This window comes from Engystomops pustulosus, chromosome 3 (genome assembly GCF_040894005.1).
Source record: "Engystomops pustulosus chromosome 3, aEngPut4.maternal, whole genome shotgun sequence".
Classification (NCBI taxonomy): domain Eukaryota; kingdom Metazoa; phylum Chordata; class Amphibia; order Anura; family Leptodactylidae; genus Engystomops; species Engystomops pustulosus.
The window spans coordinates 54871501-54891677 of NC_092413.1; the positions used below are offsets into that span (position 1 = coordinate 54871501).

A 20177-nucleotide genomic window follows, 5' to 3' on the forward strand; every position below is an offset into this window, starting at 1 on the left:
TCTCCATCAGTCCTGGTGTTTACAATTTTAGTTATCCTTGGATATGACCGTAAAATGTTCTGAATATGGTCGGTTTCTTCTCATAAATAGCTTCTCTTATCTGCACACTGCAGTGCTCTCTGCCTCCTGCCCCTGTGCCCCTGCATTACAGGACTAGCTCAGACACAGGCACTTCCTGCCAGCAAGCAGCATTGTGCAGAGACTAATCTACTAGCTACAGGCAGATGAGGTCTTTATAGCAGAGCGGACCCTGTGTTTTGTTGATTAGGCGAGTTAGCAGAGCTGAGAGTGTCATTTTATTTATATCCATCTCATGGATCGCATCATCTCTAATTTGTCTCATCTCTATTTTTCTGTGTCAGATGCGTGTAGAATGTTCAGAAGGTAAATTAAAGTGAAGATAAACCATGTACTATGATAATCTAATCATATTGTCAGCACACAGCATCTTATATCACAGTGGTATCATGAAGTGTCTGCTTAGAAAGTCCCCACCCACTGACTTACAGTCTTACACTGACCTATCTATGCAAAATGTTACATGTAGATGCAAATATTTACATCTTTTCTCTCTGCAGGGTCTATGGTTAATCTGCACCTTTCACTGGCTTTTAAAGCACATAAAAGAAACTAGGCTTGCCAATATTGGAGTGATCATGAGAACTATCTCGTTCCTGCTTATGGCCTTTTCAACAACAAAGTGGATGGTATTTCTGAGTAAGAGCGGATTGTAAATATTACTTATGTTCACAATTAAGTACAATGAGCAGGCACTATAAGATCTATATTATATTGACTATCAGTAATAATCATACATTAAAAAGAAATGAAAGTATCAAATGGAAAAAATAAACATACAGCAGGTAAAATATGTATTACACATGTCACCAAATAAATGTTTTTAAAGGTTCTATTGAAGTAAATCTCCCAGAAATCCATAACATCTCATCCTATCCACACTGGCAAAAATTCTATAGATGTCCAAAAATTAAAAGGGTTTGCTACTTTTTATAATATGTGTGGGTCAGGATATTAGGTAATTTACCAATATACATCTATGAAGTGTTCTGTACTGCTTTCTTTAAATGTAAAGTGAAGCCTCCTGGTTAAGAAATGACATCAACCTCATCAGCCAGAGATTCCTGTCCATAAAATGGCAGCAGTTGGACAGTCATGTGATCTCTAACTGTACATGCACAATCTACCTTCTAGGACTGTTATGAAATTGATAGAAATCAAAGGTCCTGGAAGGAAGATTGACCATGAATAGTTAAGATAAATTAGTTGTAAATAAATTTCAGTAAGAATGTTTAATACATTTCGCTTTGTTATTTCTCATTCTTAAAGATAAATCGAATTTATGGACATCTAGGGTTTTATTTTTGCCAGTACAGGCTGGATAAGTTGTTACAGACATCTGGTAATCATTCCGTGTCAATGGCACCTTTGGAAATGTACTTAGCAATTTCATCTGCTGTATGTCATTCTTACAGGTGAACAAAGTTTATGAGATTTGTTTCAGGACCATTAAGGCAGATTTGCCGGAGGAAAGTTAAATTCAAAAACTAAAAATGATTGTCCTGAAAATATTTGTAATATTTGTAAACCAACATTGTGTCAGTAAAGTAACAGGGATGTATATGGTGCTTACAGTGCTGGGTGGTAGTTGCTCCACCCGAATCGACATGACATGGCCTCTGTTACTTTGCCACGTAAAATACTAGACTCTGGCAATGTTTCAGCACGTGTCTGATGTTTCTTATATGTAAAATACATAAAACAGATTAATCAACTGGCTGATGCTTGCTAGTTTTCCACAATAAAAGTTCAACATTTTCTGCTATTTGTCTGCTTTGAAGTCATATAAAGGCAGTGGAAAATAACACATTTGTATATGTTGTTAGTGGCAACAGGACTGTACAAAAAATGGTTTAACACATTAATGGGGTCGTCCAGTAGTTGAAAAACATGGCTGCTTTCTTCAAAATACAGTGCCACACCTGACCATAGTTATAGGTGTCTATATAATATACACATGCATACATACATGCATACACATGCATACATACATGCATACATACATGCATACACATGCATACATGCATGCATACACATGCATGCATACATACATGCATACGCATGCATGCATACACATGCATGCATACATACATGCATACGCATGCATACACACATGCATACACACATGCATACACACATGCATACACACATGCATACACACATGCATACACACATGCATACACACATGCATACACACATGCATACACACATGCATACACACGCATACACACTCATACACATGCATACACACATGCATACACACATGCATACACACATGCATACACACATGCATACATACATGCATACACACATGCATACATACATGCATACACACATGCATACACATGCATACATACATGCATACACATGCATACATACATGCATACACATGCATACATACATGCATACACATGCATACATACATGCATACACATGCATACATACATGCATACACATGCATACATACATGCATACACATGCATACATACATGCATACACATGCATACATACACATGCATACACATGCATACATACACATGCATACATACATGCATACACATGCATACATACATGCATACATATGCATACATACATATGCATACATACATGCATACATATGCATACATACATGCATACATATGCATACATACATGCATACATATGCATACATACATGCATACATATGCATACATACATGCATACATATGCATACATACATGCATACATATATATACATACATGCATACATATATATACATACATGCATACATATATATACATACATGCATACATATATATACATACATGCATACATATATATACATACATGCATACATATATATACACACACACACCAACATGCATCCTATGCTGTTCTGAGATGCCATGATCTCATTAATATACCAGTTGTCACATGATCACATGGCATAATGCTGTTTTGTATATATGATTTTGACACGAATTAATTTTTTTATATATATGTCTTTGCACTTGACCATAAGGCCTGTGGATGTTTAAGAGTAATGCTATTGGCCCTTTGTATAATTAGCCACACCTGTTCTGGTTATATATAGGCGTTTAACCATTTGCAATTTGCTTGAGAAAGGTGCACACCGCACCGAAACGTCGCTCGGCTCGGAATAAATCACACCCTCCTTTTACAACAATTATCCGGAGTGCTGCTTAATTTTTGTTGGATATGCATGTAATTCGTAGATAGATAGATAGATAGATAGATAGATAGATAGCTAAGCTGTATGGAGATGAATGGAGCTTAGTTTCAATACCACACACTACTCATGATCAGGTGTGGTACAGTTTTTTCAACATCTGGATAACCCCTTAAAGGACAGGTTATGTAGCCTATGTTTAGAATGTATGGAAAGGGCTCAAAGATAGATTGTGCATCTTAGGCATTGAAATTCTGGTGGTGCATTTTTACCAGACCTGTCATTCAGCAGGATCTGTAACAGTCATGAAGTATAGTATTTTCTCTGCAACATGAAAGTTAAATAATGTTTAAAAACCTAGCAGTTTACATTTTCCCCTTATAACCCCCTTTGGGCTTAAGGACACAGCCCCATTTTTCAAATCTGACGTGTGTCAAATTAATAACTTTTCTGACGTGTGTCAAATTTAAATAAGTCAGGAACTCATTTATACCAAGTTTATTTTGATATTGTTTTTCATGACACATACTTCATTTAACTAACATTTTGATTGATAAGTTTTGTATTTATTTATGAAAAAAAATTAATATTTTGAACAAATAGTCATACCACACAAATGACTTAATATCTCATACTGAACATAAGTCTGCTTTATGCTGGCATCATTTGTAAAAACAATTTTTCATCAGTAGGATGACAGAAGATTTTTAAGTTTATGAGCAGTTCCATTCTAATTTCCATTCTAAAGTGAGGAAACCTACATAATTTGAGAAAATACCCCCCTAAACCATTCAAAAACACTTTAGGTATTCTGCAATGAAAGCAAAATGGAGATTACATATATATATTTCTATTTTTCTTGCAAGGATTGGCACCAAAACAAGAGTGAACATGTAATACCCTGATAATGCAGTTTTTAAAAATATCTTTTGGGTCCTTATTCTGCAGGATAACTAAAATGTGGTCCCTTAGAAGTGCTGGAGTACATTTTGAAATTTAGAGTCTCAATTTTATGAACATATATTTCATTATTTCATACAGTGAATCAGGTTTTCATTGGTCTTGTTGAGCTTGAATATAAGATAACCCCCCCCCCCCCCCCCATAAGAAAGAAATCCAACTAGCTCCTATAGTTTAAACATTTTTACAAGGGATATTTAGAGATGAATTACACCTATTTTATAACAAAATGTGTGTTAAATAATGCAATACCCAATGTGTGCCCTTAAATCAATTTTTGGGACACAGCAAGGCTTAGGAGGGAAGGATCAATTAATTGCTTTTGAAGCACAGATTTTGCTGTATTGAGGTTTGTGAGCCATACTCCAGTTTTAAAGCCCATGAGCGACTAGCACTGGGCCAACAAGTGATCCCATTTTGGAAACTACACGCTTAGATCCCTTACAATGAATCCATGTTTGATTGTGGACAGAATCTAAGAATAAGCTTGGTGATATAATAATACCTAGTGACGGTGCAGTTTTTAAAAATATCTTGGCTTTAAATTTAAAATATTTGCCAAGGCCCTGCTGAAATCCCCCCACACAAAGAGATTTCACAACAGCATTAAAGGAGTATTTCCACCTTAATGTCGACACGGTACCGTCTGTATCCACATTATGGGAAGCACATAAGGCGGTAATAAGAGGCCACTTCATCGAACAGGGAGCGAGATCAAAAAAAGATAGAAGGAAGCAGGTACAAGAGCTACATAAAGATATTGTGGAAATGGAGGCGAGTATGACGGCCAATCCCACCACGAGCCATCTGCGCCGGCTGCTGGAATTAAGAGAATTACTAAGAGAAATTCAACTGAAACATGTAGAAAAATGATTGACCTTCTCCAGGCAGCGTTATTACTAGAGAGGCAATAAATCTCACACACTGTTAGCAAGGCAGCTCAGGGAGCGAAGACTGCATTAGACCCCACATGCTATCAGGGACAATACGGGAACATTACTCCACGATCCAGAGGCAGTTGCCAAACAATTACATGATTACTTCTTTAAATTCTACTCCCTTCCAGACTCCCTCCCTAAATCAAAAACAGAGAGGAAGGAGGTTTTAAAGGAATTTCTAGACTCCTGCTCTCTCTCCCAACTTCCAACAAGGGAATCCGTTGAACGCCTTAATGAGCCAATAACCTTGGAGGAGGTGGAAGAGGTGGTTGGGGACCTGCCAAATGGAAAATCACCAGGCCCTGATGGCCTAAAGTACTTATATTATCAAACATTTCTACAAGTATTGCTGCCACATATGGTGAAATTATTTAACGCTTTTCTAGATGGTGAGATACCCCCAGCCACCCTCACGCACTCTTACCTGACCCTTGTCCCTAAGATAGGCAAAGACTCTGCGGACTGTGCTAGCTACAGACCGCTAGCATTACTAAACGCTGATTTAAAAATATACACCAAAATTCTAGCCAATAGGTTATTTCATTGGCTCCCCCAGTTGATCTATAACGATAAAGTCTGTTTTATCCCTGGCCGCCAGGGGGGGTGACAACACGAGAAGGACAATTGACATTATTGACGCACTGAATAAAATGGATAATCAGGCCCTCATCTGTTAGCAAGGCAGCTCAGGGAGCGAAGACTGCATTAGACCCCACATGCTATCAGGGACAATACGGGAACATTACTCCACGATCCAGAGGCAGTTGCCAAACAATTACATGATTACTTCTTTAAATTCTACTCCCTTCCAGACTCCCTCCCTAAATCAAAAACAGAGAGGAAGGAGGTTTTAAAGGAATTTCTAGACTCCTGCTCTCTCTCCCAACTTCCAACAAGGGAATCCGTTGAACGCCTTAATGAGCCAATAACCTTGGAGGAGGTGGAAGAGGTGGTTGGGGACCTGCCAAATGGAAAATCACCAGGCCCTGATGGCCTAAAGTACTTATATTATCAAACATTTCTACAAGTATTGCTGCCACATATGGTGAAATTATTTAACGCTTTTCTAGATGGTGAGATACCCCCAGCCACCCTCACGCACTCTTACCTGACCCTTGTCCCTAAGATAGGCAAAGACTCTGCGGACTGTGCTAGCTACAGACCGCTAGCATTACTAAACGCTGATTTAAAAATATACACCAAAATTCTAGCCAATAGGTTATTTCATTGGCTCCCCCAGTTGATCTATAACGATAAAGTCTGTTTTATCCCTGGCCGCCAGGGGGGGTGACAACACGAGAAGGACAATTGACATTATTGACGCACTGAATAAAATGGATAATCAGGCCCTCATCCTTAGATTGGATGCTGAAAAAGCCTTTGACAGGCTGAACTGGTCCTTTATGCTTCAGGTACTAGAACATGCAGGAATCAATGGACCGTTCCTAAATGCGATTTGTGGTCTATATTCCAACCCGATGGCCACGATTAAGCTCCCACACGCTGCATCCCCCCAATCCCCGATAAAAAATGGGACGTGACAAGGCTGTCCACTCTCCCGCCTCCTTTTTGTGGTGTGCATTGAGCCCCTGGCGGCCATAATCCGACAGGACACCAACATTAAGGGAGTGAAAATCCGGGGTAAGGAATTTAAACTCTCCCTCTTTGCAGATGACATACTTCTGACCTTGTCCCAACCACTAACAACACTCCCCAATCTTCAGGCTAGACTGAAGCAGTTTGGGTCCCTGTCAGGCTATAAAGTCAACGCATCTAAAACAGAAGCTCTACCGGTGAATATCCCTGATGACACGGTGAGGCAGTTAAAAGCAAACTATAAATTTACCTGGAAGACTAGAGCTATAAAGTACATAGGAGTAAACCTAGCCCCCTCATATGCCACATTATATGAGCACAATTACCCAAGCATGATCAATGAGATTAGATCGCTATTATCTAATTGGAATAGTCTTTCCCTTTTTGGAAGGATAGCTGCCATTAAGATGACCATCCTGCCTAAACTGATGTACCTATTCGAGACCCTGCCAGTACCTATCCCTATCCGGGTGCTAAAGAACCTGCAGGTTTCCTTACTCCGCTTTGTCTGGGCCCAGAGGCAGCATCGGGTTGCGAAGTCTGTCTTGTTAGCGCACAAATCGAAAGGGGGATTATCTATGCCTGACCTTGTAAAATATTACTGGGCAGCACTCCACAAACATATTCCAGCATGATCAAACCTTTGGGCCTACTCAAAGTGGATGGAGATAGAAAAACTGTGGCTTGCTCTCTACCATCCCAATTCGCATTTGTGGACTCCTGGGATCCATCAACCCCCTGCCCAGCTACTAGGACCCATAGCATTTACTATGAAAATCTGGTGGACCTGTAGAGCAAAGTTTCCACTTATGTCAGAAACTTCTTCCATGCAATTGTTCCTCCACACTCCAGCTATGCCCAAAATGCTGGACGCCAAACCATGGCATGAGAAATCATTGTTCGGTTTGCGGATATACTAGATCACACAACTTTGAAAATCCTACCCTTTGATTTACTTAGAGAAAAAATTGGTATATCGTTATCATCCCAGTATCATTTTCTCCAAATACGACACCTGTTGCAGACAGTGGGAAGAACTGATATGGTCTCTAAACCCACAGAATTTGAATATATTTTCTAGTATTTATGTGCTCCTGCTACACCCAGACACAAAGAAACAGGTCTCACATGCGTACATGGCAAAGTGGGAGGAGATCATTGGGGCCCCAATCACACAAGATACTTGGCAAAAAATCTGGAGGTACGCAGCTCAAACGTCAACATGTACAACACATAAAGAGAACCAGTATAAATTACTATTTCATTGGTATCATACTCCGGCTACACTACATCGTCTCTTCCCAGATACACCAGACGTTTGCTGGCGATGCGGGTTGCCAGAGGGAACTTTGAAACATATTTTCTGGTCCTGTGTACACATCCGACTGTTCTGGGAGGAAGTGAAGAGCTTGCTTCAAGCAGTGCTTTCATTCACTGTTCCCTTAAACCCATTATTCTATCTCCTGAACGTAACGGAAGTACCCATGGCTAAACCTGTTAGGAAGCTTAGCCTTCACATTACCATAACAGCACGCTGCCTGATTGCGCAATCTTGGAAGAAGTCGAATCCCCCCTTTGGAACACAACTAATGGCTAGGATAAGGGAATTACGCAGCATGAAAACTCTGACGGCCTCCCTCAATAACCAATCAGACCTTTTCATCAAGGTATGGGAACCATGGGACACGTACTGGGGGTCGACCACGTGAAGAGTCAGCCCTTACCACCTTAGAGACAAACAGAAGGCCTCCCCCCTCCCCCCTTCTGTGTCTGTCTAATGTCTACAGTGATTTTACAGTATACTTGACTATTTGTAAGACTACCCAATCCAAATAATGGATATAGGGTAGGGATAAAGATATGATATGCAATTTAAGGTTTTCTTAGTCTTTTCTTACACTTTAATGTTATTGACAGTTTTCAACCATCTAACCTAGCTCTATCAAGAGCAAGTAGCCACCATTTTGTTATTGTTGACTTAAATGTACTTTTCTATGCTTGACAAATGTATGTATAATTTGTTAAAAATTGTGAAAATAAAAACACAGTTAATTTAAAAAATAATATTTGCCAAGATGTCACCATGTAAAAGCAAAATATATTTCTCAATTAAACCTATTACATATATGCAGCCGGTTCATTCTCTAATTTTAAACCACATGTCTAAATTGCCACTTTTTCAACATTTCACAACAATTTTTTTAATAAAAAATGATTAAAAGTAATGAAAAGGTTGTTATTGGGCTCTGAAAATACTGAAACAAAGAAACTATTTCTTGTACAAAAAATGTACCATTTTTTACATTCGTTAAAACAGAATAAAACATATGAATAATAGTCCTAGAGTACTAGAAAGTCAAATTTGTTACACAAAAAAGAAGTCCTAATACAGTTCGCGAAACAGAAAAATTGAAGGTTTATAGCTTTGAAAGAGTGGAGCAAAAAAAGTCAAACACTAAATAGAAAAAGAGCATCAGCGACAAGGGTTTTATATGCTAAGTTTGTAGCTGGACTTAGTGAACTGGGAAACATTGCTATGTGAAATCTCTTCTCTGAACTGCTTAAGTCAATCCCCTCTGTTCCTGTTAAATGATGTATTATTTAACTAGAAGAAACTACTGCTCTTACTCATACTGGAGGGAAAGGGTTGTGAAGAAATTCATATACAGAAAGCTAAAAGTAGAATAGTGTGAGGGCACAACTGCAGTGCTTGAAGTCCAGCAACAATCCAAGAAAATAGATAAATTTTTCAGTAATGCTACTACTGCAACATAGACAAACAGACATATGAGTAAACAGCTCTCCACAGACAATACCTTACACTCCACTATTACAATGTCAAATTTGCAGACTGAGAAGTAACACTTTTTGCCATAAATAACTGCCTGTAAGACTGCAGAGTCAACACCTTTCTTGAGCTCAGTTTATGGCAATAAGGAAGCATGTGTAACTTGTCTTTCCAAAGTCTTGGGATTCTTTTCTACTTTAATAAGACTCTAAAGCAATAAAGTCATAATAGCTTTCTGATGTTCGTTGATGTCAAATATTTAATTTTTACGACCTCTTTTTACTATATTAAGGCTGGTTAATGGTGGGTGAATTTATGGCAGTAAATTTAAGACATGGTGCTTCTTTTAAGGTGGTAATCATTCTTTTAGCTTCTCTCTTAAGCGTTTGTGCTGACATCAGCTTTGTGACAATGTATCATTGTTTCTCAATCATGAATATTGCTGAGCTGATAATCAGTCTAGCTAATAAAATGAAAATATGACCTTGTATAAAAGGAACGTCTGCTGAAAATTGTAAAATTTGATGTAACAATAAGTTAGATTAAATGAAACATTTTTCGACTACAGATTAAACCTTACTAAATGGTATAAATATAAAGTAGCACACACTTTAAATACATGGTTTAAGTAAATTCATCCAATTTTTTTAGATATCATCTCAAATGAAATAGTTTTTAAATGCATATTAAAATATTTAATTATAAATTAATAAACAGTAAAATCTATCATGATTAGTTTGACAAAATGGTCTCAGTAGTTGTGTAATCTTAGTAGTGTAATCTTAGTAGTGTGAATGGAAATTAATATTTCAATAATCAGTTGCTTTACTGTATGTCTCCCACAGGTGGTGTTATAAATGCTCCAAGTGGATATACTGTAGCAGTCCTAAGATCTGTTTCTTCAAAAATTGCATCTCCTAATGAACAAGGTAAAAAAAAAAAGCGTGGTGTTTATCTTTTATAAAAAAAATTGATGGAAAATGAAATATCATACAGTATCCTTGCACCTTGCTTTATAGCCATATTAGGCGCACATTTGTTAATACTAGCTAAAATTTTCAAAGTGGCCATAATGTTTACATATTTCTATTATTTTTTTTTAGGCAGGTGTGCTATTTAATGACATCATTATAGGGGTTAATATAAATATTGATTAACTTAATTGGTTCTGTCCAGGGGAGCAAAAAAATCTTGAAATTCCCCCTTTTTAGAAAATATTATGTAATATTGTGAAATTTTAAAAAACGGCATTTGTCAACCTGTTAACAACAATATTCAGAATTTAATAAAAACTGAATTTCTGCCAAAAAGGCCTTGCGTCACATTTGACGATTTTTAGACAAAAAGGCCGTTATAAAAGATAAAAGTTTTTTTTTTTTTTTAAATGGATGATGGTGAAAATTAAGGCAAAAAAAATTTCTGCCGTGAACCAAGCCAACAAATGGGAGGCGTTCATTTTGTGCAAATTTGCTTTTTTTTTGCAGTGAACCGACCAATCCAATGTTGATTTCAGATAGATTTATTAAGTTATCTACCTCATACGGATTCCCATGAGAAATCTGGAGTAAGACACAAGTTTAGATGCAAACACGTGGCAGCCCCCAGTGGATCAAGAAAAATGTAGGAACTTGATGCACCTTTTTGGTGACCTTTTTAGGTCACAGGTATCGTTGGGGCGAAAATAAAATATAACTTTTAATTAATATTCTTAAAAAGAAAGATTCCTCCAACATGTGCAACAGTGTGTACAGGGATAGTGTGCCACACTGTCACAAGTGATTAATATATGGATAAATAAAAAGGACTTGTTCAAGCTCAGAGAGCGCACTCTGTGTTGTTAACAGTTGCAAGTTAGCTCAATGGCCGGTGGGCAGGTACATCTAGAACATGTGGGAGATATGTCCATATCCCTACATCTATTCTGAGGGTAACACAGGGGACCTCCACACCATAAAGTGCATTAAGGCACATTTACTGTTCGGTATTCATGTATTTTGACTTATAGACACGGGCCTGGGTTCCATCACAGCCATGCCATTTTGTCTTGTGGACACGATTATCCTATTTTACTTATGGATACGTTTTTAATGATACTGGGGGTCACACGGCTCTGGTGATGACCATCGGAGCTGTGGTCCCTCTATATCATGTCCCTACCCTGCCATACCCCTTTTTGCTGGTCATCATTCACAGATAGCACGTACCAGGACACTCACATCTAACCACGCCCCCATTGGCGGCGGTACCATGTTTCTGAAGATATGTGGAGCGTGGTTAATTCTTGATGGGCGCCACCCACCACTGAGGCGCCCAATCACGGATGCAGAGGCAGCCCCTGGCCTCACGGCATCGGAGGTCGGAGGGGGCGTGGTTTGGGAATGGCCCAACACCATCCCCCGGATACGCGCCCCCCCCCCCGATACGCGCCACCCATTACTGCGGCGCCCAATCACGGATGCAGAGGCGGCCCTTGTCCTCACGGCATCGGATGTCGGAGTGGGCGTGGTTTGGGAACGGCCCGACACCACCCCCCTGATACGTGCTAACCTATTATGACCGAAGGGGCGGGTTTATGACGTCACGAGCACCAACCCCTCTTTCGATTGGATGAGACTAGTCTTTCTTCCTCCAATGAGGTGATGCGCCCGGCTAAGGAGGCGGAGTCTTCTGGACTTATACTCCAGCTGATCCGCCACGCCGGTGGCTACCACTATCACACGCTGGCGCCCACCATCAGGACGCCAGCGGCATCTGTCTTATGTCTTACGTTTGTGTCCGGAATGAATGTAGAATATAGCACTCGTTCCATGGTATCTCATCCTCTATGGTTCTCCTGACGAGCCCCATTATCAGGGGCGAAACGCGTAGAGGTGGAGAGATGACAAGTTAGGACAATAGATTTTGTAGCACCTTAGGACTTTGTAGGAGCAGGAATCACTCTCTGTAGCTGCCTTATCGCACACAGAATAGATGTAGGGATATGGACATATCTCCCACATGTTCTAGATGTACCTGCCCACCGGCCATTGAGCTAACTTGCAACTGTTAACAACACAGAGTGCGCTCTCTGAGCTTGAACAAGTCCTTTTTATTTATCCATATATTAATCACTTGTGACAGTGTGGCACACTATCCCTGTACACACTGTTGCACATGTTGGAGGAATCTTTCTTTTTAAGAATATTAATTAAAAGTTATATTTTATTTTCGCCCCAACGATACCTGTGACCTATTCCCTTTCAATTGTATCTTTGGTTGTTACCTAACGCAGCTCCTCAGTGACTTTATTGGTGACCTTTTTAGTAGAAAGTTTAAAAAAAAGTTGCAACCAGTTCCTAAATCTAAAAATTGCCAATTTATGCCAGACTTTAAAGAGAACCCGTCATGCAAAATAACCCCCCTAAACTAAATATATTTTCATAAACTGCCATCAGAGAGCATTGCCTCTATCCCTTCATTGTCCCTCTACATGCCTGTAAACCTAAGCAATGAGGCCCTAAAGCTGTATGCAAATGACCTGTGAAATGTCCAATGAAGCATTAGCATATTCAAGCTGTCCACTCTATTCATGAGTGGGAGGCACAGCCACACCCCCAGTGCATGACTGACAGCCTGTATAATGATGTGAGGCTGAATAATGATGTGCTTCCTGGTGCTGGTGGTCACGCCCCCTGCAGCCTGTGTGGAGAGATACAACAGCTCCAGGCAGCCATGTTATAGCAGAACATGTCAGATTCATGTGTAGCTGATGTCTGTGTCTCTCACCTGTATATTAGGAGGATGAAGCATGTCAGCAGATGCAGCACACGCACTAGCCATACTTTACTATACATTACACACAGACATGAGCAGGGGGAGGAGAGGGGAGGGGTAACAGGGGTGACATCACTGCCTCTGACCATGTGACCAGCCTCAGTTACATGATAAAAAATAGATGATTTTACAATGAATAATGTATGAAATAACTAGATAAAGGCTGGGATGGGATCCTTGTGAGCTGCTCCAACAGGTAGTAGTGACAGGACAAGAGACACAGACCTGATGACAGGTGTCCTTTAACATCTCGTGTGTCAAAATTAAAGCTTCCATTTATAAAGCTGTACAATCCATTATGGTATATCGGATGTGCAAAATACAATACAATTACAAAAGAGTTCCAAAAACACTCCAAAAAATTGATTCAAAATACTTGCTTACTTATACTTCTGTTCCAATACCATTCATCTTTGTAAGGTCCACTGGCCAGAATTTGTATGAAACCATAATATATTTCAGTGCAAGATCCATAAGACAAATCTCATTTTCACATAATACATTACAATATACATCTAATTAAAAATAAAAAATTAATTACTTTAATTTAAAAACAAATATACAATATATCATGTTTAATTGCCATTGCTTTAACAAGGTCGCTTTTCTATCTGCTACTTGGTTAATTTCCAGTTGAAAAGAATTGACAAACTTTGAATGATTAGTTGGAAATTTGAGAAAACCTAATTTATACGCGCTCTTACTCATTTTCTGTAAACTGATGAATTTCCAGGAGGTCACCAGGTCAATTGCAGAGATTGATTTGATAAATTTCCGGTGAAAAATAAGTATTCCTCTGTGTGTGAAAATAGTAAATGAAATTAAGGCTCAAAGCTTTAATACATTACGCACAAGATTTGATATATCTAAATAAGCTATACACTTAGTATAATTATAAATTCTAACATAATTTTATAAAATTGTAATGTCAGTTCTTGCTAATAATCCTTTTAGTTGCAAAGGGAACTAGTTGCTGCCACTTCACTGACTATTAATGTCTTCATTGGGTGGTCAACATCTTAGGACGCCAATCAGAAGTGCTGATTCACGCAGGATTGCGAATTCTCTCCTCCCTGGATTTCTAAATGCTGTTAGTACTATGATAGCATTATACAGTGAGCCTTGTTGGAGCTCTTTTAACACCCAAAAATGGTGGCATTAAAAAAATTTACTTAAAAAAAGAAAATGTTTTTTGGGGGTTAACTTTTCTATTGTAAAAAACACGTCATAGGAAGCTAAAGGAAGAGTGGATGCTGCCAGAAGGGGTACACATCTGCATGTAAGTGTGCTTGGTTTATAATCCTTCATCCTGGTGGTAATGTCTTTTAAATATAAATAGAAACTGCTTGTACAATGATCTCATTTAGATTTTTTATTCTGTGCTTTAGAATACAGGCAGTCCCCGGGTTACATACAAGATAGGGACTGTAGGTTTGTTCTTAAGTTGAATTTGTATGTAAGTCGGAACTGTATATTTTATCATTGTAGTTCCCGACAATTTTTTTTTTTTGCCCCAGTGACAATTGGAGTTTCAAATTTTTTTGCTGTAATAGGACCAAGAATTATCAATAAAGCTTCATTGCAGACAATTTTAAGCTGATTATTGCAATCTGGGACTATTTTAAAGCATCCAGAGAGCTTCACCAGAGGTCACAGTGGGCAGAGGGGTCCGTCTGTAACTATGGGTTGTCTGTAAGTTGGGTGTCCTTAAGTAGGGGACCGCCTGTATATGCAATTTATGAAATAAGTACTGCTGTTTTACTCCTGTTAGGATATATTCACATTGGACTATACAATGACCTTGACATTTAGGAAATTGTGTGTTGTTCTCTAGTTGTTAACTCTAGTATGAGTATAAAATGTACAGCTATGTATTTCTTCATCTTTAGGCTACATCCACATGAACGGATGAGGGATGTACGTACGGCAAAAGATGTCAATGGGCGGACGGAGAGTTAAGGCATTCTGTACATGGGAAAAAGATAGGACATGTCCCATCTTTCATTGTGTTATGGCCCATACGCCGTGCCTCTCTATGGAGAGGGGAGGGGTCACCCCTCCTCTCCATTGCAAGGATGTATGCCTGCCCGGCCATAGCTGTGCGGGCACACATTCGTCTTAATGCAGCCAAAGTGACAGGTTGCAAAAAAAGAAAAATAAATAAAAATGGCTTCATTTTTGAAATCAGTAAAACAAAGCAGTTGGGTATGCAAGAGGCATAAAAATGTGGTGCTCTGGTGTCATGTCATGGTTAAAGGTGCACCGCACACCTAATTTAACACAACATGTACAATATTTTAGAATGACAGTTGGACCACGGTTGTAACAAAACTAACCATCCTTTATTCAAAATTAGAGATAGTTTATGCCTCAATTTTGTTGTGACAAGGGGGTGTAGAGCTTACAGGGATCCAGTGAAAATAAATTACATGCTTGGAATTATAAATCTGTAGTGGTGCTATTGAGTTTCAAAGTTCCCATACACTGCAATCCTATTATATTATGCTGCAGATTTTCCATGAGGAAATTTAGCTCAGAAAACCTGCACATAATAAGTGTACAATCTGCCTTACACTTTTACCTTTGCACAGGACTATTTACATCTATAGCACCTGATAACCTTTTTCACACATATTGAAGAGGTTGTCCCTTCACACCATAACAAATCAGGAGTACACTACAAATTATAAATAAATTATCTATTGCTTTATAGACTTGTATTGGTGTACAATATTAACCATTATTATTAACTTAATAATATTAAATTATTATTACCCTTATTAACCATTGATTTACAGGAAAACTATGGACCAAAGAAACCATTTTTATTTTACAATGTTGTAGAATTTTTACAAGAATATTTACAACATTTAGAGTTATTCATACTGAAAAAATGATGTGCAATTACAGGTGAATTATTGTGGGAGGGATATACAACTCTGTCATTGTTTCTTGTATTGTGCCGATACGAATATTCTACATGAAATATTGCATGATTGATGGCCTCTTCAATTTATTACAAGGGAATGTTTGTTATACTAATTTATGGAAATTGCCTTTTTCTAAATTTAAATGTACAAGCAAATATAGTTTATAAAGTCAGCATTAGAGAGTCCTGTATAAAAAAGTACAGGACAATGATTAATTGCCTCCATATATCTTATATAAACCTCTAATTGTTCTTTAACAACTCTCTTACAAGGGCTAAATAACTTGACATTGTACTAAATATTTTAGTGAAATATCTTTTTCAATTAAAAGTCGTAACAGTAATTAACCTTCAGCTCCAATACATACAATAAATCAAATCCAAGCAGCTACAGCTTATAATTACTTAGCTAGAATGTCTATAGTTGAAAATTGTAGATGACCTTTTTTTTTTAAATTTTAAATGATTTAAAATCTAATTGAAATATGACTTTAAAGCTTTGTTGTATTCAGATTAAATCCCATGGCCAGGTGAGATTTTTGAGGTTGTATGGTTCTATGGAAGCAACTGGCTGTAGGAGCCACTTTCCAAACTTTTAGTTATTCAGTTTCCATCATATGACAGCAATAATACAAATGTCTGGAATGGCATTTATATTTTTTTAATGATTTACACATGCTTCCTTAAGTCAATGGTTCCTCTTACTACTTAGCATAGCAGTGTCTATGGCAATGTCTAGTTCTTATAGTTGGTTGTTTGTTTATGTAAGAGTGTTAAGATGTGTTAATTTTTCATGTTATATAACAAAGGTCAAACAAATAAAAGCTGTGCAAAATGCTAAGGCAGATAATCACAACAACACTCAAAGAATAGATAGGCTTATAGTTATAGCAATATAAAGGCACAGAAACAACAATAAAGTCTGTCAAAAAGTTCTGCATATTGCAATTGTAAGGCTACTTAGAATCCTGCACTACAGCCACAACAGTACATGTATCCTATCTAACTCTACAAAGTGTGGTCACCAGCATGAGGGGCCCAGCCTCAATTAACATCTACGGAGCCTAGAGCCCCTCATGCTCATTTACATCATTTTAAAGCCTTTTGTTTTGTAAAAACAAGGGCATTAGAAGCTAAAACAAGGGTGGATCCTACCAGTGGGGGCACACACCAGCATATAATAGTGTGATCGGTGTATAATCCTTGATGCTGGTGGTAGATTTCCTTTAAATTATAAATTCTAAGTTTTTTTTATAAAGATGTATAAAATACTTCTGAATTGTTTTCTTTAGGAGCAATGTTTTCTATAATGGGATCAGTCGAAACTATATGTTTGCTTATTGGTGCATCAATATTTAATGGAATTTACCCAGCTACACTATCAACATTTCCTGGAATGTGCTTCGTTATTATGGCAACTTTCCAGATTATCACTTTTGTGTTGATTCAGTAAGTACCAAGACTATGGGATTCTTTTTGTTTACATTTTATTTTGTATTTCTAATGCATGCAAGTTAAAATATCAACATAGAGATGTGAGTTATATTTTATACTTGCATTGTATTTATTTTTGGTCATTGTACCAGTAATTTTAAGATTTTCTGAATCTTTTAACATTTCCATAGTTTCAGAAAATAAAATAAGTTTAACCCCTACAGGACTCAGCCTCTTTTAGCCTTAAGGACGCAGCCCCATTTTTCAAATCTGCCCTGCGTCACTATAAGTGGTTATAGCTTTGGAACGCTATGAGATATCCAGGGGATTTTGAGATTGTTTTCTCGTGACATATTGTACTTCAAATTAGTTTAAAAATTTGGATGAAATCTTTTGTGTTTAGTTATGAAAAAATTCTTTATTTTCAAAGTTCTAAATTCTCTACTTTTGATGCAGATAGTCATAGCTCCCAAACAAATTCATAACTTACATTTCCCATGTCTGCTTTATGTTGGCATGGTTTTTTTAAGATTCCACATATTTTACTAGAATGTTATGAGGCTCAGAATTTGGGTGCCATTTTTCAAATTCTTGGGAAAATCACCAAAACTAATATTTAAATGGACCTGCTCAACTTTTAATTGACCGTGAGAAGCCTAAATAATAGCTAGACTCATAAATTACCCCATTATGGAAACTACACACCTCAGCGTATGAAAAACCATTTTTAAGAAGTTTGTTAACCCTTTAGGTGTTTTATAGGGGTTAAAAAAATGGAGGTGTGTCTACAAATTGTAATATTTTTTGACAATACATTCATTTTGGGTGGAAAATTAAACATTTGTAATAGATAAAATGAAAAAAGGCTCCACAAAGTTTGATACCCAATTTCTACCAAGTACACTGATACCCTATATGAGGTGGTTACCTGCTGTATGGGCGCACGGCCGGGCATAGAAGGGAAGGAGGCGCCATGCAGATCAGATTTGTACATTGTCACAATGTACAGTCTATTTTTTTTGTTTTATTATTATTGTGGACCTATAGGGGATTATTTTTTTTGCCATACAAGATGCACTTTTCTGGTATAATTTTGGGGCATCTATAGCTAATTGGTGAGATTTTATTAACTCTTTTTTGGTGGAGGAAATGAAAATCATCAATTTTTAGGAACTTTTTTTGTGTTTTTTTTGGCCATTTACCGTACCGTAAAAATAGTATATTATTTTTATTCTATGGGTCTCCACGATTACAAAAATACCTTATTTATATAGTTTTTTTAAAAAAAATTCCCATTTTACTGAATAAAAAGTAATTAGGCAAAAATGTAAATTTTAGCATCACTGGACTTTCATATGCATAACTTTTTTATTTTTCGGCTGACCAATCTGGTTAGAGGATTATTTTTTGCGAGAAGAGTTGTTCTTTTTAGTGGTCTTATTTTAGAGTGCGTAACATTTTTTAAATCACCTTTTAGATCATTTTTTTAAAGGTATTAATTAAATATTATCTTTTTTCTTAACTTTTTTGCAGTTTTTCCCCCCATGTTTACCGTGCAGGTCCAGTAACGATTCTGTTTTATTATACAGATTGTTACGGACGCGGCAATATCAAATATGTGGCGGTTTTTTGTGTGTTTGTGTTTTTAATAGTTTATTAAGTGTTTTTATGGGAAAATGTCATTTTAGGGGCTTATATTTTTATGTATTTATTTTTTATTTATTCTAATAAAAAATAATAATAATAAATTCTAACTTTAGTGTTTTTACATGATTTTACTTGTACTTTCTCCTGAGCATGATGCAGCCTGGTCGGTATACATGAATTTCTTTGCACTATGCACTTTATATACTTGTATGTCTGCTATTGTTAGGCGCTTACCTACAAGGATTTAGAATACAATTTATATAGCTAGTGATATATAGCTAGTGATTAGGGGCACTAGAATTGGTATTAAACCATATTTTATGGAGGTTCATTAGTACTATTTGATGTGACCGATATTGTGTGTAGTTAACTTATTCATCTGAACTTGCTTTATTGTAATATTATATCTAGTGCCCTCCAGGCTATTTATTTACCTGTATTGTAATAACACTACTTCAGGAATGGCTATGCACCTTGTTGTCCACCAGGGATTGTTTTTATGGGTTTTTAATCATGGTGATCATACATTTGTAATTTTCTGTGTATTATTAATTAATAAAATATATACTTTTTGTCAATAATTGCTGTTTATTTGGACAGTCTTTATGAGGTCTGTTTATAGGTACAATATATCTGTTTTGTAGCAGACCTTGTGTTTCCTAATTTGCCTGGATAATTGGTATTCCAAGTTCAATACACTGCTCTTCAATTCTATTTAATTGTAGAGCAGTGTAAACCGTCTGGGCATGCAGAGCATGCGCAAACAGTTTACAGTCAGACCCGGAAGGGATCTGACTGTCTCGGACATCGGGCAGCCCTGGAGC

The 20177-nt window shown here is 37.4% G+C and overlaps 1 protein-coding gene and 1 long non-coding RNA gene across 4 annotated transcripts in view; one reads left to right on the forward strand and one right to left on the reverse strand.

The window, feature by feature from the left end:
- The window catches only part of LOC140121365 (uncharacterized), a 406051-nt gene that overhangs the window by 339205 nt on the left and 46669 nt on the right, over nucleotides 1-20177 (reverse strand). The window lies entirely within an intron of this gene.
- Nucleotides 1-20177, forward strand: part of LOC140121364 (proton-coupled folate transporter-like) — a 147056-nt gene that overhangs the window by 78433 nt on the left and 48446 nt on the right. For 2 of the 3 annotated variants that reach the window (XM_072140831.1, XM_072140833.1), the window contains exons 4-6: nucleotides 579-717; nucleotides 10376-10459; nucleotides 17565-17721. In XM_072140831.1, coding sequence (XP_071996932.1) covers nucleotides 579-717; nucleotides 10376-10459; nucleotides 17565-17721 — 380 coding nt within the window. The remainder of the gene's footprint in view (nucleotides 1-578; nucleotides 718-10375; nucleotides 10460-17564; nucleotides 17722-20177) is intronic. The other variant, XM_072140832.1, reaches the window with a different exon arrangement.